At 44.7% G+C, this 24558-nt stretch overlaps 1 protein-coding gene across 1 annotated transcript; it reads right to left on the bottom strand.

Annotated features, from left to right (window-relative positions):
• Positions 1 to 6119: 6119 nt before the first annotated feature.
• Positions 6120 to 9781, bottom strand: BSX (brain specific homeobox). Its single transcript, XM_029956486.1, has 3 exons — positions 9520 to 9781; positions 7354 to 7550; positions 6120 to 6359 (listed from the first exon to the last, which is right to left on the bottom strand). The coding sequence occupies exons 1-3, from the start codon at positions 9779 to 9781 to the stop codon at positions 6120 to 6122; spliced, it is 699 nt and encodes a 232-aa protein (XP_029812346.1).
• Between the last annotated feature and the right edge of the window lie 14777 nt (positions 9782 to 24558).

Genomic DNA, 24558 nt, shown 5'->3' with positions numbered 1-24558 from the left:
AAGAACCAAACTGATATGTTCAGATCCGTATTGTAACTCATTATCTTTTCCCTAGCACTTTTCATTCAAGATCTCACAGTGGGTTCTTTTATAGGTCTTATATCACATCTTCTCACCATTTTAACTTCTAAGACACTCTCCTGTTTCTGAGGTCATGTAAGAGACAGAACATAATCTTTGGTGAATGGAAGATTAGAATTTAAATTTCTAAGCCAAGCCATCTAGCCAGTGGCCATGATGCTACACCATATGGTAAAGAGGGTAAGAAGAAAAGGCCCACAGAACTATAAATGAAATCATGGAGGCAAGGTTAACTGGCATACACACTGGGAATTTAGAGAGGGAAGGAGTAAATAAAATAAAGAAAGGAGTCTTTGGGAGGGGAATTAAAACCGGAAGATACAAGGGAGAGAATTTGGACAGAAAACAGGAGCACCATATCCATTTTTTTTCTCACTCTAAATATTAGACTGCTCTCTGAACTCTGCATGTATTAATTCTGTAACCTCCCAAATGAATCAGCTGTAAGACACTGAACACATCAATCTCTTTCTCAGTTGCCTTATCTATAAAGATTAGGGCAAAATTTTTAGTTTCATCTTTCATCCTGCTCGATGGATGAACCTCTTCAAAAACATCCCACCAAGTGGCTATTCAACTTTGGCTTGAATGAAAAGCCCTTAGGGCTCAGTACCTCCTCAAGAAAGCCAATTTAAATTTCATATTGCTCTTAATAAAATATTTTTCCATAAATTAATCTAAGATCTTTCTAGATAATTCCCAGCTAATTTTTTAAAAATCTTACATCCAGGGGTGCCTGGGTGGCTCAGTTGCATAAGCCTCCAATTTCGGCCCAGGTCATGATCTCACAGTTTGAGGGTTCGAGCCCGATATCAGGCTTTGTGCTGCTCAGGTCATGATCTCATGGTTTGTGGGTTCAAACCCCACATCCAACTCTGTGCTAACAGCTCAGAGCCTGGAGTCTGCTTGGGATTCTGTGGCTCCCTCTCTTTCTGCCCTTCCCCTGTTCACACTCTTGTCTCTTTCTCTCAAAAATAAATATTTAAAAAATATTAAAATAAAAATCTTACATCCAGAATTACTATGCAAAATCCTTTCCACTACATAATACAATGACACCAACCCCCCTGTCACTTTTATCACAGCATGAAGTAGTGGGAAAGTGGCGTCGTTAAAACTGGCTTCTGCTCCTAATTCTGCCACTGTCTACTCAACATTAAAAATGTATTCATTATATCTCGGATCCTAATTTCTTCACTACTAAAATGAAAGGCTTAGATTTTGTCAAACATCTTGAACACTGACAGTTCTTTCCTGCATATACTTTTGTCCTTAATTGCACAGATCATCACTTTGTTTTCACTTCCTTTCTCGAATGAAGGGTTGGGAACTTCTTTAATGAATAAAAGATCTTTTTCTTCTTTTTTTCTTGTTTCTCTTAATTCTTCTGATTGTTATGGATATATTTATTTAGAGTACATGAACTGAAATCTTCTTAATGAGAGAACAAATAACTTTATTGAGCTGGAATTTATAGTTCCTTGCCTAGTAAAAAAAAAAAAAAAAGATAGGATACTAGGTTCTTGAGCGTCAGAAAGAACACACCAGGTTCGATTTCTCACTAACAAAGAACCAAAACAGTCTTCCAGCTTCTGTACCAACTTTTCTGGAGAAAGGTGCTTAGTGTTTTCTGGACTCAGCCTGTCCTATTAATGGACAGCAGAATACCTGGCCCATAGGAGGTATGCAAATGTTGTTCCAAAATCTGTTTCCCTGGAAACCACCCATTGGTTCTGGTTCCGCCTTCTTTAGCATAGCCCCATAGATTTACCCTTTGATAGCAGCGAGGAGCCCTGCAGTCATCCAAATACCATAGCTAATCTCCTCTCCTGCCCCTCTCCAAGACTTTGCTCTTCTAAGTCAAAAAGCTCACGCTCCTTTATTTGTTATTTCCCACATCTTTATTATCCAGGTTCCTATATACTGGATGAATTTTAGCTTGTCAACATCCACTTTAAAATGTGATACTAAGAACATAAATATTGCAATTAACTCATGATTTCTGCACATATGTTGAGCCCAACTGAAGAAGACCAGGAGTCACTGCTTCAACTAAATAGGTTTATTGCAGGATTCTCGTAGCACCAAGAAGCATTCTTGCTCTGTGCCTTCACAGATCTTTAACTTTAGTTATCAAACACACAGACACCAGCCTGTCTTCTACCTTCTGAAGTAGGGTCGTGAATTCTAATCAATGCTTAGTGCCACTAGCAGCTAATACCGGGCAGAACGGGGTGTTGTCCACTTCATATGTTCTTAGGTCATGTGAGCAGAAACATTATTAAGAGTCTATCCCTGAGAACCTATGAAGTCTACCGCAAACAGCATTGAGAACAACTACGGAACAAATTATTTAGTACCTTTGGGATTACATGTAGACCACCTTGGCTAGTTTAAGATGTTTTTGCCCCTTCAGCACCAGCCCTATGTCTTTAATACATCCTAATGAATGTGGTTTTGTCAGATCTTTACCACCAAGTAAAACCGAGTTGAGGCAAAAACCTAGGTAATTCAGACAAAATACCTCTTCAGCCTATGTAGGCTTTGATCGTTATCAAAGGCCAAAAACAGTGTCATCGTGTTACATTAAACTGAAAAGAAACTGTGTCTATCCTCGACTATCATCATTAGCCCTGTGTATAAAAAAGGCAAAGGAAAACCAGGAGTACTTTGCCATTGAATTGTTTGTCATCAGTTTCAGGGAATACGGTCTGATGAGACGACCGTGCCTCAGTCAGGGCAGCGGGTGCTACAGAAGTGAGCTCCTCCATTCCCGCTTCCTCTAAGCAGAACGGCCACAAAGGGAGGACCACGAGAAGGTAGAACAAGCCTCTTTCCACATTTAATGCTTATGAATCAAAGACGGGCCATTCCCTGGCTCTAGCATCCATTCTGCCTCCAGTTAGGCAGAGCTGTGCCCACACCAACAATGTTTCCTATCTACCTGCCTTTTCAAAAGTTCATGAGATGTGCCTAATCTGCTTCTCTGAGAGCCAAGATAAACCCTGGCATCTTCCTGTGAAGACAGGAGAAGAAAAAGCTAAATGTCTGGAGCTTTGGGGTTTGTATTAACCATCTAATTAATTTTTTTTTATGTCCTTCCAAAATATAGGATTTCTGGGTGCCTGGGTGGCTCAGTCTCTTAAGCATCCAACTCTTGGGTTCAGCTCGGGTCATAATCCCACTGTGCTTGAGATGGAGCCTCACGCCAGGCTCTGCACTGACAGCATGGAGCCTGCTTGGGATTCTCTCCCCCTTCTCTCTGCCCCTCCCTGGCTCATGCTCTCCTTCTCAAAATAAAATTCAAAACAAAATAAAACATAGTATTTCTACTCACTTTAAAGAGCTCCCCCAAATTCCTTTTGGTAGCTCTTCTTTCTAGTATTCGAGGAATCTGATATCCTCGGGAGCGCCTGGGTGGCTCAGTCAGTTAAGCATCCAACTTCAGCTCAGGTGATGATCTTGAGGTTTGTGTGTTCAAGCCCCATGTTGGGCTCTGTGCTGACAGCTCAGAGCCTGGAGGTTGCTTCAAATTCTGGGTCTCCCTCGCTCTCTGCCCCTTCCCTGCTCGTGCTCTGTCTGTCTGTCTGTCTCTCTCAAAAATAAACATTAAAAGAAGCAGCAGCAGCTGAGATTCTCCCCTTGTGTAATAGTATCCACTTTCCCTTCCAAGTTACCAGGAACATTCTTATTCACAAATCACCTCCCCTCTCCCCCCATAACCAACCCTTTTGTCTTACTCTAGAACACTTGCCAAAAACTCCTGCCTTAAAAAGGTATTATCATCATCTGAACAGGGAGAGAGGAGAAATCCAAGTGTAAATTTGTTTTTAATAGCACACATTTACACATTCTAAATCAAGGAGAGAGGTGGTCCCATAAAGTGATATAGGCAAAATGCCAACCAGTGCATGGTTATAAGAAAACAGTGTATTGAACAAAGAGGTTAACAAGGAATCAGAAGAAATATTTGTTTGTCCTGCTTTGGCTGTTAGCTAGTCCTGATTTCATGGATACATCCTTCAATCTTGCCAAGCATCAATTTCCTTAACTATAAAGGGAAAACGAATCCTTGTTATGATGCACAGGATCTTAATTGATAAAGAGCACTTTGGAAAATCCACACACCTATACAACACTTGTTTTTAAAGCAATAGCTTTGCATCCTAAATGATGCAGACCCAACAGAGGTCTCACCCTGACACTTATCTTTGCTTAAATTAACGTTTCCTGGAACAACCTGTTAAAAAAAAAAAAAAAAGAAAGAAAGGAAAGGAAAGAAAAAAGAAAGAAAGAAAAGAAAGCATTCCCACGGCTACGTTCATAGAATCATAGAATTTAGACCAACAAGGATATTTAGGATTCGTCCTCTAATTAGAAAAACAAGGAAACAAAACGATAAAACGGACCCCAACGCCGTGGTCTGTAGAATTATTATTCATCATCAGAACCCACGGGTTGGGACTCCGCTTAGCTACACACTCTTTTCCAGCCTTTCTGGGCTCACTACCTAACTAGCAACCAGAGCCAAAGGAAGGTGGCAAGCTGAGGTCGCCACTGGCTTGGCCGCGGCTCGGCCGCTATATTCCTAAGTGTCCTGGGGGATGTAGTGTTGACACACAATTTGTTGGTATAATTTCAAACTCCAAATATCAAGTAATCTCTGTCCCTTAGGTATTTCAGAGTCAAAAAAAATCTCATCTGCAGTGATCTTTTCCACGTAAGTGAAACTCACGACTATAGTAAACGAGTAAAAACAAGAAAATCGGGTGGCTGTGAGGGGGTCTGTCGCTGAAAGGTTATTAGCCCGGGTCACTCCAGTCGAGCACAGGAAACTGCCCCGCGCGGAGGAGGGGTGTGCTCGCAGGAGGACGCGGTAACAAACGATGCCCGGAAACTCGGGTTCGTTCCCAGTTTTGCCCGGCGAGCCCTTTATTATCTAAAGAGACTGCAAGCCGGGGGAGAGAATAGGAGACCTCGTAGGGAAAAAGGAGAGGGGAGAGGGGCGACGTGCTGGGCCAGACTCCCGCCGCACCTAAATACTTCACAAACAGATGCACGCCCGGGAGGAGATGCGTATTCCCCTTTAGCTTTAAAAAACAAACAAAAAACAAAAACAAAAACAAACCCATAACAACAACAACAAAATAAAACTCCATATTCCCTAAAATGCGAGGAGAAGGAGCATTTCCAAACAACCCAAGGAACACTCCGTTTTAGTAGCCCAGGAGACGTGTAAGAGTGGCGGGACAGGCGTGGCACGGTCAGGAGGCAGAAATTGCTCGGTGGGTTTTTCTCCGCCCGAGTTTCTCGCCGCGCGCGCGCGCGCACCGCTCGGGACCGGGGCGAGGCGGCGTAAAGAGCAGCGGTGCCAGAGGGCCACAAACCAGGGGTGCCAGGGTTCCGAACCGCAAGCTCAGGAGAGGAACAGCGACGGGAGAGGATGGGAGCGCCGCCCCAAGGAAGGGGAGTCGTCTTCGTTTTGGGGTTAGAGATGGGGGGCCCGGGCGGGAGGTCAGTGGCTAGTGGCACGCGAATCGGCCCGGCACCGACTTCTCACGCATCTGGCCGTGGTTCTCCTTGGATCCCTGCAGAGCGGAAGACGCACACACCCGGTCCCTTACCTGCAGCCAATCGGTCTACCCAAGGAGGGGCAAAGGGTCCGGGTGGAGAGGTCGCGGAGCCTGGACAACCGAGCTGGGGGCAGGTGGCGGAGAGATGAGGGCCAAGAGGGGCCGCGGCCGTGGCGGAGTTAGAGAACCGGGAGCCCGGGGTACAGCTTGCGCCACTTAAGGCGCGGGACGCGGGAATGAGCTAACGCAGGTGCATGCTCCCCGGCAGGGCCCCGGCTGCGGGAGGGTCAGAGGGGGAGGAGGGCGCGGGCGGAGCCGCGGGACCCCGCACGGGTTCGAGGACTGCCAGGTGTGTTTGGTTGGTCGGCGAGGCCTGCCCCCGGAGCCAAGTCCCAGGGTTCCGGATCCCGGAGGGCACCGCGTCCCCGCCCCGCCGCGGCCTCCCCGCCATCCCGGCCACACGGCTCAGAGCACGTGCGGCCCCGAGCCGAGCTCCCCCTCGTCCCCAATGTCCACCTCGTCCTCGGGCTCGGTCAGCACGAAGGGGCCAGCGGGCAGGCCCAGCCGAGCCTCGGCAGATGCGGCCTCGGGGCCGCTAGGACTGCTCTCTGGGCTCTCGAGCCCATCTGGCGCTTTGGGCTCGTCCTGACTTTTCCTCAGCTGCTTTTTATGCTTCATCCGCCGGTTCTGGAACCACGTTTTCACCTAATCACAGGGAGAAAAAAACAATACAACTCCGTCATCCCTTCAGACCCATAGTTACTAAGATCTCAGAGATTGCTGGGGGCTAGGATAAATGGACCTCAACCCGTTCGCGAATTATCCAAGCTCATCCTTGAGTTAAGTCACACCTGAACTGCTCCACAGGTTACGTCTTAGGCCGAAGGAGAATCCTCCTGGAAGTAATTGTCCAAAATAACGGTAAAGGTCAAACGGGTGTGGTTAATACTGGTTAATATTAATATCTAATTTATGTTATTAATTAGAATGACCAGGAATAAGTGCTTTGTGGATGAGTCTCCTTTGTGTTTACCTTCCGTTCTCCTGTTTATGAGCTCTAAATACCCGATCCAGCAAGACTCTCGGACAGGACGGACAGGACGAGAAGAATCAATGAGCAGGTTCTCGTCAGAGAGAAAAACCACTAGCGCCCGGCGGGGCTCCCAGGTGCAGAGAATGTAAGAGAGAAAGGCAGTGGAGGAGGGAGTTTGAAGGCTGCAGGTGAATAGCATCTGGAAGATGAAAACAGTTCTTCCACTCAGGACAGGGCAGTAAGGGGAGGGGGGAAGGGGGCTGAATCCGAAGGCTGGAGAGAGATTAAAGTAATAAGAAAAAAAAATTTCCCCGTGTGAGCTTCTCTCGGGACCAGAACCAGCCTAGTCTCTGATTTTTACGTCTGACCACGGTTCCTGCTCGGAGAAGAGCGGGGGCGGCGCAGGAACCAGCCAAGCACACAGGGAGTAGACATCAGGATCACCAAAGGTGTTTCTCTTCCAGGTCTAGCGCTCGCTGGAGAGATGAGATTAGGTTTCTGGGGGTCTGACCTGAGGTTGGAGTTGTCGGTACTTTTACTAAGGATCTTTGGAGAAGCCCAGGATAACGTGGGGAAGGGGGGGTCACTCCCAGTCCACAACTCCGCGGTGGGAATTCAGGGGAGAGGAAAGGGGAGCGGGGATCCGAACCCCCGCCTCCGGCCCACCTGCGTCTCGGACAGGCTGAGGGCCGTGGCCAGCTCCACCCGCTCTGGCGTGGACAGGTAGCGCTGGATCTCGAATCTCTTCTCCAGGCCGGAAAGCTGCGAGTCCGAGAAAACCGTGCGAGCTTTGCGGCGGCGGCAGTGCTTGCCCGGCAGCTCGCTGTGCTGGGGGTGCGGGAACAGCGCCGGCACCGGCACCCCTGCAAGAGAGAAAAGCATCCGAGTGCGTAGAGCCCGGACACCCGGGAGCCACGGCCGCCGCGCTCCCCTGGTCCCCAGCGCCTCCCGCCGCCTCGTGCCTCCGCCGGTCCTCTCGCCTCCCCAGAGCTGCTCCAGCCCTTCTCCCGGGAACCCCAAGGCAGGGAAAATACAATGTCCCAAGAATAGTGCTGGAAGATCTTTATCGGGGCGGCCATCTAGACAAGCAAACAATCAACAGTGAAGTAAAACGGAAAAGAAAATGTTAAAACCAGGGGGCTTTAAAAAAATCTCTTGAAAGTCGTAACGTCGGCCAGATCCCCGGTTCTCTGTGGCGCCTCCGGAAGTTTTCTTGCCGTCACCGGCAGGTCCGGTAGCTGTTGAAACCACCCACAGTCCTTCCCTACCCCTGACGACACTCCGCTTAGCTCTTGGGCTACTAGAGGCATGAATGTGGCCTTGCTTCCCCACCTCACTAAAAAACACTTTTCTCTTTCCCGAGCTGCCCCCATTCTCCCGCCTGCGGCCAAAGGGAACAGATCAAAACTCTCATCAAGAAAAGCTCCAGAGGGAGAACGGAGGGGCAATGCCCGACTTGCATGATCCAGGGGCCTGTTGGGGACCTGATCTGTAATCTGGCCCTCATTCTTTCTCGCGGACCCTAAGCCACCGTAAAGGAAAGGACTGAAGTGCTTTCTCCACCCCCTCTCCCGCCCCCGCCAGGTGTGGGGAGATTTCTCTGGTCTTTCCTGACCTTCACAGGCATTACAGTGTCTGAGATGCCCCCAAGTAAGCTGCCACGGATATGCATTTCTGCCAATTCCACGGAAAAACCAAAACCAGCAGTTCCGTCATTACGGGCTTTGGCCACTGCTGTTTGGGGGCAACCCAGAAGAGACTATCTTTGGCCACGTAGTGAAGACAATACCGGGATGCAGGCTTCCACGAAGCTTTTATAATTGCCCTTCCAACCTAGTGCCTCACAATCTGGGTTTTACCGTGTCACAAAAACTTCTAGCTTTTATCATAAACCCCAGAGCCCACATTCACAAACTCTCATGCGTTTCCATGGCTCTCCCCTAGACCAGGCCGCGCTTTGCACCTGCCCGCACTGAACTATTATATTTTCACTGGAACGAAAATGCCAGAGAAGAAAAAGTGTGGCCTTTTAGAGAGCAGCAGAAAAAAATCTGGGTATTTCCTCACCTCTCCCTGTCCCAATCACACTTTGCTGCCCCTCCCCCCAGTCCTTGTCATTCGTGGAAAATCAAAATACTTTCGGTGTAGGACTCCAGCTCAGTCAGCAATGGGGGCAGAGGAGGGCAGCCCAGCCCAAGACTGTGGGTTAGACTTCAGGAGTAAAGAGAGTTAAAGAGGAGCAGCATCCCTCCTCCTCCTGCTGCCCCCCTTTTTTCTTATCATTATTCCCCTGTTCTAGCCAAGTCAAACCTTCAATCTTCAGAATATCCCAAACCCTCTTTCACTGCTATGCCCCTGCAGCATCTGTGAATGCTCAGTGCCTGAGACAGAGAGGTGGCCCCGCTGGAGCCTTTGGAGCTAATGAGCTGGAAAGTTGAGTTGTGTTCCATGATGTGGTCAGGGGTCTCCTTTAGAGCAAGGAGAGGCAGAGAATCAGGATTGAGAGCTGGACCAAAGTGGCCAGGAAGACCACAAGGAAGGAGACTGAGCACTATCCACCAAGAATATTGTCAAAAACCTCCAGTCACCTCTTGGATAGGAATGTTTCCTCCATTATAAAGAATGCAGAGTGACCATGAGTTCTCCCCCATGGGTTGGCATGCCTCAAGGGAGCTCAGCCATATCCCTAACCTTCCACTGTCACTTAGGGAAGGAAGCTGTGAAGCCAGGCTGAACCAGCTCTGGCCTGTCCTCAGCTCCATCACAGGCTTAGGGTCTGTCATGGGAAACCTCTTCTTCCACTCCCCAAACCTTGAGGCCCCTGTTACTTACCTGAGGTGGTGAGGAAATACGGGTGGTGGTGGTCTCCCTTATGCAGAGGGTGATGGGGGTGAGGAGCCAGGAGGGTGGGTGTGGGCATGAGGGGGTAGCCATAGTCTAGGAGAGGCACCCGGGAGGCCAGAGAGCTGGTGAAGTGGTCAGGGGCCATCTCCCTTAGCGGCTTGGGCTTGTGCAGCAGGATGTCCTCAATGAAGAAGGACGTGGGCCTCTGAGAAGACGCCGGGTGTAGAGGGGAGGTGAAGTTGAGATTCATCTTGAGCCAAGTGCCTGCCACAGGGCAAGGGCCGGAGACGAAGTGTAGGAAGCAGACAGCGTCTCAGCAAGCCTAGTTGAGAGCCGACAACCACCCTCGGAGGGTCAGAAAGCCCTCGTCTCTCTCCCGGGCCTGGGCTACCCCGGGCGCAAGAGAGGCGAGAAGACAAGCTCCTGGGTAGGTTGGGTCTATGTGTAGAATTGGCAGCTTCGAGAGGGGAGGTGGGAGAGCCAATGGCAAAGCTGCCAGCGGCGGAGGGAGGGTGCGGTGGGCTCGGGGCGGGGCGGGGAGCTGTCCGCGGTGCTGAATACCACCGGCCAGGCCCGGGGAGAACGGAGCGGAAACCAGGTTGGTTTCTCGATCTCAATTTGACCTGCTTTGCTCTCAGCCATTTAAAAAGAAAGCTAAAAAAGAAAAAGTGTCTGTCTTTCGACCGACTCCTCTTCAGAGAGCAAAAGGCATTTAAAGGACCCCAAAGCAATAGGGATAAGGCACTTATTTATTTCGGCAGTCGGGCCTGGGTTTTAAAACTTTAAAGAAATGATAGCAAAAGAGAAAGGAAGAAGTGAGGCAGAAAAGTCCATATCCGCTATACGGAACTTAAGCTGATGGCTGAGGCATGGAAGGACTGCCGAGGTAAATAAATAAAATGTTCATGATCATAACATTCTTGACCTCAGTTATAGAGGGTGGTATGAATTTTTTCTACATTAGTCAAGTAATTTAGTCTGTGTATGTCCAGAGCTAATTCTTAATACCAGTCTCTATCTCTTCTCACATTTCCATTACTTCCTTCTCATTCCACTCACACAGCTTCCAAGTTCTACTATTCTACCCCTTTCCATCTTAGCCCCTCAAATAATTGTCTCCTGTTCTATTTCCCAGCCTTTCTTTTCATTTTCCTCCCTCCTAATCTTTCTGTTTTTGCTTTTGTTTTGTTTTGTTTTTCTGTTTGTCTCTTTCTAATCTGTCCCATTTATTTCCCTGGAGTCAATTTGCTAAAATTAAGGTGATCATCTACAGCACAGCAGGGGTAATTTTAGCTCGCATCTCCGAAAATTGCTCTAATTATTGATGTTAAACTCGGGGAAATTAAAAGAAGCCACTTCTCTTCCATCTCCCCGTTTTTAAGCTCTAATTTGTTGAAATATAGTCATCCTCACAATTCCAATCACTATTGCTAATAGTAAAAGTGTTTTAATAGAGACTGAGTCCTCACAACCCATGCTATTAGATAATTAGAGGAGGTGTTAGAAAGCCAAGTGCTAATCCTTGGGCGCTCGGGTAGGATTTCCATCTGATCCAGCAGGTAGAACAAATTAATTACCAGAATCAATTAGGCCCCAAACTACAGTGCTCCAGGAAGTGGGAGCATCATATTCCATACGGATGAACTGGTAAATGGTAAATAGATGAGGAGAGTGAGAAGAAGGGGGAAGAAGGGGGAGAAATAACTTTAAAATAAGATCTTGGCAAGTAGGCATCCAAACAAAATCAGAATGCTTTGTCCTGGAGTCTGAACTGTGATTTCTTTCTTTTTTTTTTTCTTTTCTTTTTTCCTTTCCTTTCCTTTTCCTCTCTTTTCTTTCTTTTCTTTCTTCTGATTGTAATAACTGAAAACCCACAGAGAAGGAAAAAGAGTGGACTTTCAGGAGTCCTTCCTCTATCTATAGCCCTGGTCTGTTTATCTTCTGCAGCGTTAGAAGGAAACCGAAACCTAGGAGACTTGGGAAGTGATGCTGGGGGTGACAGTCCACACTTTACGGATGCTCACTTCCCTCTCAGTGAGAGCCTACCGAGCAAGTGAAAGCCAAGCTGTCTCCTAAGACCCTAAAGGCTGAGTTGAGTGGCTACTGAGGGCGTGACGGATTTACAGCCGGACAGTGGCCTCAGTAAAGAGCCTACCTGTGCCTGCACATGCCCTGCACTCCATCCCTATATAAACTGTGGCACAGATTTGCACCCATCCTTGGGGGGAGGGCGGGGTATTTCAGCCTCATTTCTGGGTGGAGACTAACTTCAGCCAGGGAAACAGAAATAAGGAGACTACTGAATGTCCCTTTGCAGGGGCAGTTAGAAATGTGTTTAGGTGACAGTTACCTTTGAGCCAAGGCACTGCAAACACTGTCAGAATTTAGCCTTACTCCTGTACCAGGGTGTTTTTGGAATTCGAGAAGGGGAGAGGAGCAGGTAGGCTGTGTGCTGGGGCCTTACCCTCCCCCTTGTTTCACATCAGGAGGACTCAGCTCCCTGCTCTCCCCCAGAGCCAGAGCTCTCCAGCCCCCCCCCCCCTCTCTGGCAGACATGCTCTCCTTCTTCTACCTCTGCTCAAGCTGGGACAAGCTTTCCCAAGCCAAGAACTGAGCGCCACTGGGGGAGAGTTTGAAGGCATTTCCCTCAGGAATCCAGTCATAGTGCCTTTGCCTTGACCCCAGCAGGAACCTAAAAAGTGAAAGAGGAAGGGAGGAAACCTGATAGCTATGAAAAGAAGTAGGACCTTGAAGACTGCAGTTTTCCTTCCTCCTCCGCATCCCCTTTCTGCACTGAGAGGAAAACAAAGCTAGGGAACTGATAGTACCAGCAGCCCACACCAAAGCAGGCACCGGGGATATGGAGGCGGAACTAGGATCAGAAGTGGAGGCAGGACAGGGATTCCTCAGTCACCACCCTTTTCCATGAGGGAGAGAACCCCTTCCCCCAGGATGCTCCAATAATCACAGCTGGGCCTTGCCTGGAGGGCTCTAGTGCCTGAGCCCTGCCTGCAAATAGGCAAAGGTGTACAGGCAGCTCTTGTCCTGGAAATGTGCCTGTTGAGTCCTGGCCTCAGACTCCTTCTAGAGTTATGGCCCACACCCTTGGGGAAACTAGAAAGTCAGGAAAGCTGGGAAGTTTCACTGTGGGGGTGGGGCTACTGAGCAGAAGCTGAGTTTCTAGTGTAGAAATGCTAGGGTTACCAGAACTTGTTCCCTACCTTCCCCCCAAGGCTCTGGTCTGGCCCATTCTACTTCTGCTTTGGGGAAAAGGAGGCCCCCAAGATGTCCAGCCTCCTTCCAAGTTCAGTTCTGGTCTGTCCTACCAGAGGAGGAAGACACATTCCAGAACTTCCAGGCGTTCCCCCTGCCTCTTGGACTGGCCCTTTTAGGGTGAATTTTCCTAAAGGGTAAAAGTTATGCTTTTATTTATTTTTTTAAAAGCTTATATTGGGGTGCCTGGGTGGTTCAGTCAGTTAAATGTCAGACTTCAGCTCAGGTCTTAATCTCTCGGCTTGTAAGTTCGAGCCTTGCGTCGGGCTCTGTGCTGCCAGCTCAGATCCTGGAGCCTGCTTCAGATTTTGTCTCCCTCTCTCTGCCCCTCCTTCACTATCACTGTCTCTCTCTGTCTCTCAAAAAATTAAAAATGTGTAAAAAATTTTAAGAGCTTACGTATTTATTTTGAGAGAAAGAAAGGGGGATGGGCAGAGAGAGAGGGAAAGAGACAGAATCCCAAGCAGGCTCCACACTGTCAGCAGAGAACTAGATGCCACAAACTGTGAGATCATGACCTTAGGTGAAATCAAGAGCCGGATGCTTAACCAACTGAGTTACCCAGGTGCCCCAAAGTTACATTTTTAGATAACTTGTAAACAACTTGCCCCTTAAAAGCAGAGTTGTTTCATTGCCTGGATTATCTCTAAAGGATAAACCAGCACTATCTAATAACACGAGCTGCATAGGTAGTTTTAAAGTCCCTACTACTCACATGTAAAAAGTAGGAAGAAATGGGTGAGATATTAATGTATTTCATTTAGCCCCAATATGCGAAAAAAATGTCATTCAGCATCTAACCAATACAAATATATTGTCTTCATATTTTTAATACTAAATCTCCAAAATCCAGTGTGTATTTTATACTTCCTGTACATCTCAGTTTTTACTAGCCATATTTCAAGTGCACTATAACCACATGCATGTGGCTACTGGTTAACCTGTTGGTTACCTATTGGACAGCACAAGGCTAGTTGATTGTCATAATCCCTTTTACCCCTATCCAATGTAGGTAGACAGACACAGAAAATGGAAAGCAGTGGCCAAAGCTAGCCTAGCACTTTCTTAGCCTGCCTTTTACCCTTGCATTATTATTGTGAGTATTGAATGAACATCTACTATATGCCAGCCTACTCATTATACACCTCCCTAAGCTTTCCCCAAGCTTTAGGAGATTAAATAAATGTACTCACATTACATTTGTTGATTTTCATTTGACTAATCCAGATCCAGCAGGCTGGAGCTGTATGCTAGGCTGACATATAAAACGGGATCCTGCACACTGCCTTGAGCAAACAATAAATAAAAATAAAGATCAAATTCATTTCCCCATCCACCCAACCAACAAGACCTGATAGAGTTCCTGCTCATGGTTTCAGCTGAAGAATTATGAATTCCAAGAGAGAAAAAACATATTTTTCAGGGAGCAAGCAATTAAACAGTCCTTCTTTCTTTCATGTCAGCCTCATCTAAAACTGTCATCTGAGCTGGGACTTGGTTTCCAAAAAAGATAACTCTATTGATGATCAAAGGAAGAGACTGGTTCCATTAGCCAAGTTGCCTATACAGTGGCCTTCAAAATAAGGGGGGAAATGTATTTTAGAAGTATCTGAGTAACACACTTTACTCATAACATTTTGTCTTATATTGCTTTTTGTCTGTTTCAACTTACTTTCCGAGTACTTTATTTTAAGCACTCTCAAAGTGGATGACATGTCTAGAGAAAGAACAGGAGTCACTGAATGCTTCCTAAAAATGCATCTTCAAAAAATGCTCTTACCCCAGAAATTAGGATGTGAACTGACATGAGAACACATTCAAGGAGAGGATATCCAAATCACAGTATTCCTCAGGACCAATAAGCCCATCAAGTTGGCTCATTCAGGACAATGGCAGTCTATAGGGTCAAAAACTTTCATTTCTCAGGGCACCTGGTCCAGCATCTAATGTTGGCTCAGGTCATGAACTAATGATCCACTCTGATAATGCAGAGCCTGCTTGGGATTCTCTCTCTCCTCTCTCTGCCCCTCCCCCATTCATGTTTTTCTTCTATCCCCCCCCCCCGCCTCAAAATAAATAAATAAACTTTCAAAAAACTTTCATTTTTCTTTCAACATTTTCTATGCTGCCTTTAACATCTCAATTTAAAACATGCTTCATAAATGGATAGGAAGACATGGAGCAAGGAATTAACGGTTTGAAATACTTAATCCTCTAAAAGATATATAGTGAAATGAGAATATCCCCACTAATTTCCTCATCGAGGCCCAAAAATGTAACCAAATGTATTACCGGAGAAAAACAAATAAGCTAACAAAGATATCTTTTAAATATCCTTTTCTTCCATTCTAAACCATCCAAATTCTATTTTCAGATTTGAAATTTGGTACGTGTTGATACAATGCACTTCAAAGAATAATACCAAATTAGTATGCATAGCTTTGAAAATTATGGGGCATAAAATGCTACCATTATGAATGGTGAATTTCTGATGTTAGAGATTGTAAACCATTTTCAAACTCTATTATGAGGTGTACAGATGAGCTTGTAAACATTTCCCAAGAGGACTTTGTGCATGGAGCTAAATATTTGGTATATTTTTGTTAAAATGATAGATCAGCTATATTTTGTTTAGGAATACTGTTCTCAAAGACAAATTGATTTCTGTTCTTCTGATTTTCATTGATAATGCAATCAAGCTAGTGGACCAAAAAAAAAAAAAAAAAGGTACAAATGTTTGCACCATAAAAGGATAATATTGAAGTGGTTTTAACAATGACCAAGATAATCTTAAAAGGAAACAGCAGAAAAAATATTGGAGAGGTTTTTTTTTGTAATGTTTATTTATTTATTTTGAGAGAGAGAAAGTGCAAGTCCGTGCATGGGTACAGAGAGAGGGGAGAAGGGGCAGAGAGAGAGGGAGAGAGAGAATCCCAAGCTGACAGTGCAGAGCCCAGTGTGGGCCTTGATCTCACAAACCATGATATCATGACCTGAACCAAAATCAAGAGTCAGATGCCTAACCAACTGAGCCACCCAGGCATTCCCTGAGAGGTTTTTTAAATAAACTGAAAATAAGAAAAGTCATTTTATGCATAACATTAAAAACCTGGAAGCTAAAGAAGAAAATGATAAAATGAACTGTATCAACTTTTCACAATTCTGCATTCCAAAAATGATCAAAAGCAAAGGAAAATCATGAACAACAAAACTGATAGAGAGTATTTATGACTCATATCCCAGACACAGGGTGATTTTTTATATATAAAAGGTTCATAAATCAATAAGGAGAAAGGCCAAGAGCACAATTTAAAAATACGCAAAAGATAGGAAGAAACAGTTCACAAAAAAGAAAATATAAAGGCTATTAAAAACTTTATTTTTTTAATGTTTATTTATTTTTGAGAGAAAGGGAGAGACAGAGAGACAGAGCACAAGTGGAGGAGGAGCAGAGAAAGAAGGAGACACAGAATCCAAAGCAGGCTCCAGGCCCTGAGCTGTCAGCACAGAGCCTGACGCAGAGCCCGAACCCATGATCCATGAGATCATGACTTGAACAGAAGTCAGACACTCAGCTGACTGAGCCACCCAGGAACCCCTTGCTATTAAACATTTTAAAGAAGCTAATCATAATGCTAAGAAGAAGCCTAATGAAAGATCAGTTACACCAAGACTGCATCCTTAGTATATGGAATTAAACAATAAAAATGTCTAATTTCCCACTCTGTTGGCAAAACCGTGGGGGAAAGAATCAGTTTCATACTTTGAGGCAAAGCATGCAAACTTGTACAGTCTCTATGGGAAACAGTTTGATAACATATGTCAAAATTACAAATGCACATAGAAGTTCCTTTAACAGATATGATTTGCGCACCATAGTCAAATTATACTCAGAATGAGAGAAACTCTAAGATGCAATGTGAAGTGAAAAGAGTAAATACAGAATGCAAATGTTGGTTTCAAAGGGGAGAGAAGGAGAAAAACACATACATTTGGTCATATATGCTATATCTATCTCTGGATAGATATATAAGAAACATATTCGTTAGGGCACCTGGGTGGCTCAGTCGGTTAAGCTTTCAACTTCGGCTCAGATCATGATCTCACAGTTTAGGTTCAAGCCCTGCATTGGGCTCTGTGCTGACAGCTCAGAGCCTAGAGCCTGCTTGGGATTCTGTGTCTCCCTCTCTCTGCCCTTCCTCTGCTTGTGAGCTGTGTGTGTGTGTCTCTCTCTCAAAAATGAAAATAAACATTAAAAAAAAGAAAAGAAACTCACTTTAGTTGCTTTTAAGAACTGAAGTGCTGGGGTCTTGGTGAGAAAATGTTTCCCTACATGTCCTTTTGTACCTTTTGAATAAGAATCATGTGAATGTGGTGTTTATTAAAAACTCCATCATGTTAAAATTAAAACCTAAAGGAAAAAGGGAATTATTTTACTTCAACTCCAAAATGTCCAAATCAGAATTCACTACATTACATTAAATTATGATTTTAGCCCTTTTCCATAAGTTACTGAACCCAAATTAGTGTAGAGTTGTGTTTCACGGACATTTGCTTATAAAGGACATTAAAGTTTTATTCCTTAGTAAAGGTTCTGCAATGCTTTTTTCTATATTTATGATTTTCAAAAAGTTGATCACACACCCCACTCTCATCCAGAAATTTGGGAAAATATCTATTTAATCACTTAAAGAAAGGACTTTGAAGAAAGTTGTTGACTATCTCAATGATGGTGATATGGATAATGAGGTGGATTTCTTGTATTTATAGTTTACATCATGTGCTTTGTGCTGCCTTCTTAGCTTGAACATCGCAACTCTTTGTTTTTACATATAAATACAGGGAGGATCACTTCAGTAGAGTCATGAACTCAAGACCACTCGGCTCTGTGTGCCAGGATTTGAACTCAGATCTATCTGACCCCAGAGTCCATAGTCTGTTCATTTCAACCACATTATCTTTGTAAAATAAACAAGTAAAGCTATTATGGATGCTGCTTATTTCTCATCTGGAGGAAAAACTAAAACTATAGCCCTTGATTGAAGAGGCCAGTCTTCCCAGTTGTCCTTGGAGGATTTATAAATTCATACCATTACCTTCGATACCTAGAATCTAAAATACCAGAAAGGATGTTTCAAGGTTTTAACTTTGGAATATGAACACACACACACACACACACACACACACACACACACACACACACACTTAGCATTATCGCCTCAAGGCCTCAAGGTAGATATTGCTAGTGGTAAACAGAAAAGGGCTTGGAGTTAGACTGAGGTTACAATCTGGCTCCATTATCATTGCAGGCTAGCTGTATGACCTTGGAATTTTATTTAACCCCTCTAAGCCCTACTTCATAGGATAGTTTGGGGGAGTAATTCAGATCATGCATATACCCTAAACGTAGCCAATGCTTTATGCCCATTATATCTCAATTTTTAAAAGGTAATATATGCAAAGCACTTTGCCAGTGCCTGGCATACTCAATAAGTAACCCTACTTCCACTACTTATGCTGTTGGTGATGCTGGTGTTAGGGAGGCTGATGGTGGCCTGACTGATACAAGCAAGCCCAAAGGATCAATACTGGAACCCTGCAGCTACTATGGACATGCGTGATTAATAAACCCAACATCATGTTGTCATATAAAAGCACATTATTATATAACCCCAGAAGGAGTGTCAAGAACAAAAAAGAAGGTATTGGGAAGGAGGTAATACCTATGTAGAGCTCTCCTGGGTACAAGTGGGAATAAGTAGGGAATATCTATATGGTTCTAGAAGATACTTTGAAAATGATTTTAAGAAAGATGGCATCATCTGGGGTGCCTTGCTGGCTCAGTCAGTTGAACATACAACTCTTGATTTTGGCTCAGGTCATTATCCCAGCGTCATGGGATCGAGCCCTACGTCAGGCTCCATCCTGAGCTTGGAGCTTGCTTGCGACTCTCCTCTCTCTCTCCTTCTGCCCCTCTCCCCCTCTTGTGCTCACTAAAATAAAAATTTTTTAATGTTTATTTTTGGAGAGACAGAGACAGAGCATCAACAGGGAAGGGGCAGAGAGAGAGGGAGACACAGAATCTGAAGCAGGCTCCAGGCTCTGAGCTGTCCGCACAGAGCCTGATGCAGGGCTCGAACTCATGGACCACGAGACCACGACCCAAGTGGAAGTCAGACGCCCAACCAACTGAGCCACCCAGGCGCCCCTAAAATAAGAATTTAAAAAAAGATTTATATAAAAAAAATTGAAGATGGCATCATTTGACTTTCTTCCAGCCAGGGTTCCAAAACATTGAACTAGAAAATACCATAAGATCAACACCAACTCTGGTTCTCTCCGCACTCTACCAGAAGAGAACAATCAGGCAAACAGCATTTATTGTCTACCAGGGACCCTTCCTTTGCTGGGCTCTGTATGGGATGAGATAGGGTGGTGAAGTGCGGGGAGCAAAGGAAAGAGGAAGCCTCGGGTCTGCTTCAAATACACAGACAGATGGACCCACACACACTCACACACACACATACACAGACATAAAACATGTAACCCAAACATGCAAAACAAGTAAAACTAACCAAGAGCTTCTCTGTGTATTTGGCTCAATTAGGAAAATATCACTAAGATGATATTGGCTCAATTGTAATTAGAATAGAAAATCATTTTGAGAGACAGTAAAGCTTGTGATTTGTTCAGTTTTTATCATTTATTGAACATGTACCTTGAAAAAAGGTGGGTATGCATTTGGAGACTTTTTCTCATAGGTATATATTTCGCCTCCACTTTTAAGCCAAGGATTTAATTTTATCTACTATGTCTTCAATGTTTTCCACTGCCCAGTGGACATTCCCAAAATTGATACAAAAATACTTCTATGAGTGATTGCAGTATTTGTTGACCGTCTCGGGTAAAATAATTTAGTTCTGGTTACCAGATCCCTCCCTATTGAATGAAAGGCAGAGAGCTCCTTAAGACAGTATGGTGACACCATATGCTTTAAAAAAAAATGCCATATAGTTTGGTGAGGAGAAGAGATTTGGACTGGTGAATTTGGGGAGTCTCTTCAAACCGAACTAAAATATAACCTCTGAAGTACCTGGGTGGCTTAGTCAGTTAAGCATCTGACTTAGGCTCAGGTCATAATCTCACAGCTTAGAACTTCTGGCCCATGTCGGGTTCTGTGCTGACAGTTCAGAACCTGGAGCCTGCTTCCGATTCTGTGTCTCCCTCTCTCTGCCCCTTCTCTGCTCATGTTCTGTCTCTCAAAAATAAATAAACATTAAAAAAACATTTTTTAAGTAGAACCTCTGCTTTGCACTCTGAGGTCTTAGCCTCACCGAACTCAATTATCAAAAATCGCTTTCATCTGCCTTCCTGGAAGTATCATCCTTCTCACCTCCCAGCTACATAGATAATTTCCATTCTAATCTATACCTAATTCACTTCCTTCTTTGTCAGAAAGCCACTCCTGTCCTAGGTACTTAATCACCATAGTATTGGCAGAAGCGCCCCTCACTTTTGGGACAGGCTAAATATTAAGTTGACATGTTTTGTCTCTTTCCATTGCCATGTTGTGTCTTCCAACTAGATCATTTTTTATAGGCAATCTATTGAGATAATTCAAAAGTCAAAAATTAGAAAACGTTATGAATTGAAACATGTCAGGGTGCCTGGGTGGCTCAGTCGGTTGAGCAGCCGACTTCGGATGAGGTCATGATCTCACAGTTCGTGAGTTTGAGCCCCGCGTCGGGCTCTGGGCTGACAGCTCAGAACCTGGAGCCTGCTTCAGATTCTGTGTCTCCTCTCTCTGAACTTCCCCTGCTCATGCTCTCTCGGTCTCAAAAATAAATAAACATTAAAAAAAATGAATTGAAACATCTCCCCTTTCTCTCTCTTGGCCAATTCTCCCTGTGGAGCCCCATCACTGTTACTGCTTTCTAAGTGTCCTTGCAGACATATTTTAAGCATATAGAGATTATATATGTACACACACACATACACACATATGCATAAACATATCTGTGAATAAATAAATGTATAGGTAAAATCTACATGCATATACATTCCTCACACAGACACACACACTTTTACCCTTTTTATACAAAGGGAGAAGGGTAGCATACTACATACTTTTTACACTTTGATTTTTCACTAACCTTTTCTGTGATTGCATATTGAAACATGTATAAATGTGCCAGGGTTATTTAACCAGTTTCTTTCTATGAGATCCAGGATGATTTCCTGAGATATTTAGGATGTTTTCAACCTTGTGCTATTAGAAACAATGCTGCAATAAATAACCACATACATACATTATTTTACACATGAGCATTCTTAAACCATGAACTGCCGGATTGAGTGTGTAATTGTTTTTAAATTTTATTTATTTTGAGAGAGAGAAAGCATGAGTTGGCGGGGCAGAGGGAGAGAGAGAGAGAGAGAGAGAGAGAGAGAGAGAGAGAGAGAGAGAGAGAGAGAACCCCAAGCAGGCTCCACACTGTGAACACGGAGCCCAATGTGGGCTCGAATCCACAACTGTGAGATCATGACCTGAGCCACAGTCAGACGCTTAACCAACTGAGCCATTGAGGCGCCCCTTGAGTTTGTGATTTTGATTGTCTCTGGCAAACTGTACTCCATAAATGGAGTATCAATTTATACTCTTGTCCATGGCACATTAGAGAAGGCCAGGGAGTTCTCATGCAAATCGGGTAAGTCAGGTACAGAACCCTTGGCTTTAGGTCACTTAACCCTTGAGAGCCTCAGTTTTTCTATCTGCAAAGTGGAGATAATGCCACCTACCTCAGCGACTTATTGTAGGGACTATTTTGTGAGGAAAATTGGTAAAAGAGCTTTAAAACCTGTCCAGCAAGAGTAAAATGTTAATTACTATTAAGAGTAACAGCTTCCAGCACTTAAACCATGATAGGCATTGTATTCCATGCTTTAATATGTTCTCTCTAATCTATACTACAAAGTAAACATAATTGCTTTGGACTTATATTTTAAGAAACCGAAGCTCAGAGAGAGGAGTTAGACTTAGCAGGCCACACATCTGATAAGCAGCAAAAGAGAGATTGAAACCCAGGTCTGCACAGGTTCAGAGACCGGGCTCTTGCCACTTCATTTTGACCTATAATTTGGTTTTATTCAATTATTTATTTATTTACTTTCATTCAGTGTAATTAGCATACAGGGTCCTATTAACTTCAGGTGTACAATATAGTGATTCGACATTTGACTTATAATTTAAATAAAGACAGTATTACTGCTTTAATTTTTATTAAATGTTTTTTAAGTCATCTATCAAACATAATGACAGAGTGAGGGCCTCACTGAAGACACGACCAGGGACCATGCAGGATTGGTAGAATTTGGACAGGGCGGAAGGAGGTGAGGATGCTGTAGAGGAGAATAGCAAACCCAAGTGTTTCAAGGGAGAGGGTGGAACAAAGCGTATTTTCAGGATACTGAGATTGTCATCAATACAAGGGTGGAGACTTGGAGCAAAATTTGGAAATGTGGTTTTGGCCTTATTAACAAGTACTTTGAGGGGCGCCTGGGTGGCTCAGTTGGTTGAGCATCCAGCTTCGGCTCAGGACATGATCTCTCGGTTCGTGGGTTCGAGCTCCATGTTGGGCTCTGTGCTGACAGCTAGCTCAGAGCCTGGAGCCTGTCTTCAGATTCTGTGTCTTCCTCTCTCTCTGACTCTCCCCTGCTCATGCTGTCTCTCTCTCTCAAAAATTAATAAAAACATTAAAAAATTTTAAACAAAACAAGTACTTTGAAAGATAATCAGAGGGTGGTGGGGTGAGGGTAGGATCCAAGAAAGATTTTCCGGAACAAGCTATACCATGGATGCTAATGTTGTAGGACATTCTACGCCAAGTCTGTATGCATGAGTTAGAGGAAAGGCACTCGCGAGTGCGAAAACTATTGATGTTTCCAGACAGGTGTCCATTCAGCCATTCAGTCCAAAAAACCCCATTTGTTCACTCAACAGATATTTATTAGGCCCTTTCTATGGATGTCAGGCATGGTAAGAGTAGCTTAAAAGACATGAATATTTATGCGATCTGAAGAGAAACCAGAGTGTGAGAAGATATGAATATAAGGGCACCTGGGTGGCACAGTTGGTTAAGCCTCCGACTTCTGCTCAGGTCATGATCTCACGGGTTCGTGGGTTCGAGCCCCACAGCAGGCTCTGTCCTGGCGGTGTGGAGCCTGCTTGGGATTCTCCCTCTCCCTCTCTGTCCCTCCCCTGCTGGCACATGCAAACTCTCTCTTTCAAAATAAATAAATAAACTTAAAAAAATAAAGAAGATCTAACTGTAAATACCAATGCTATTCAGACTTTCAAACCTCATGGTAATGGCACGATTCTTACTGATAACAGATTCTCTGCTCCCCTTTCATCGCTGCTTCTAATCCTTTCTTGAGGAGCCAGAATGCTGATTCAAAAATGCAAATCTGATGACACGAGTCCACGCTTCAAATCTTTTGGCAGCATGTTTTGTTACCTTTCCCACCGGGACCGTGTCCCGTCAGAGCCCTCTCTCCAATAACAGGTCTCACAACAAATCGCTTCCTCACGGAAGTCTGCCTGGATGGGATGCCCCCAGGAGTGCTTGGTGCCCTGACCGCATGCGACCACGCATTTCTGATATCGTTATACTTTTTTCTCACTGTGTTGCAATGGCCTCTTGAATGGTTTGTCTCTTTCTGTGAACTGTTACACGTTGGGAGGAGGATCCGTTTCATCCCAGACGCCTAGCTCAATATTGGGCACACGGCAAGGTCTCAAACACTGACTAACTGAATATGTGAATAAATTAATAGGCACGGGGTCAGGTGATCCAGCTGGGTAGATTGGACTTAGGAAAGAAGCAAGTGTTTTCTGTTTTTTTGTTTTTTTAAGGTTTAGTCATTTTTGAGAGAGACAGCATGAGCAGGGGAGGAGCAGAGAGAGAGGGAGACACAGGATCTGAAACAGGCTCCAGGCTCTGAGTTGTTAGCACAGAGCCTGAGGGGGGCTTGAACCCTCCAACAGTGAGATCATGACCTGAGCTGAAGTCAGATGCCCACCACACCGCACCGAGTCCCGCAGGCGGCCGTGTTTTCTGTTGTTTACAGACCTGCATGAAGGCTAATCCTTCCTGGTCACCTCTCCTATTCAATACCAAATGGGATTGTAGGTGGGGATGGAGTTGGAAGGCGGGTTAGCAGATAAGGAGTTGTGAGGAAGGCGGTTACCATGACAACCTGTAAGCTTATTAAATACCACAAGCCCATCGTGCGCTGGAAAAACCCAGATTCAAATGGGTATAAGATCTGCAGGCCCCAACCACGTGGCCCACGTAGTTCTTTCTATTTTTTTAGAACCCTAGAAAGCTAAAGGCTGGTAGAACCTTTGAGATTTTTCTTTTTTGTACTCCTTCTAATACAAAGAAATTCCAGAGAAGGTAAGTGGTGTGCCCAGTCACACATAGCAGATTACTGGCAGAGCTGAGGTAAAAAAGAAAAAAAAAGGAGTCTTTCTACATCCACTGAAGTGTTACCATCTCGTGACTCCCAAAGATGTTGGATTCTTTCACCAGTATGTCTGTCATGGGTGGGTTTGCGGAATTTCTCAGTATGTTCAAGTTTTCATTTTACTCCCTCCAAACTTCATGGATCCATCCACTCATCCATTCACTCCTTTGACCAGTCAGTTGCCTGGAATGTTACTACGTATCTTGTACTGCTAAGTGCCGCAGA

Source organism: Suricata suricatta, chromosome 11 (assembly GCF_006229205.1).
Source record: "Suricata suricatta isolate VVHF042 chromosome 11, meerkat_22Aug2017_6uvM2_HiC, whole genome shotgun sequence".
Taxonomy (NCBI): domain Eukaryota; kingdom Metazoa; phylum Chordata; class Mammalia; order Carnivora; family Herpestidae; genus Suricata; species Suricata suricatta.
Note: the sequence above shows the minus strand (reverse complement) of the source record. Positions and strands in the feature narration are given on the sequence as shown.

Coding starts and splice junctions, on each gene's coding strand:
- BSX (XM_029956486.1), bottom strand. CDS start 9,781: ATGAATCTCAACTTCACCTCCCCTCTACACCCGGCGTCTTCTCAGAGG. Junction 7,551..9,519: donor GTATTTCCTCACCACCTCAG/GTAAGTAACAGG, acceptor TCTCTCTTGCAG/GGGTGCCGGTGCCGGCGCTG. Junction 6,360..7,353: donor TCAGCCTGTCCGAGACGCAG/GTGGGCCGGAGG, acceptor CCCTGTGATTAG/GTGAAAACGTGGTTCCAGAA.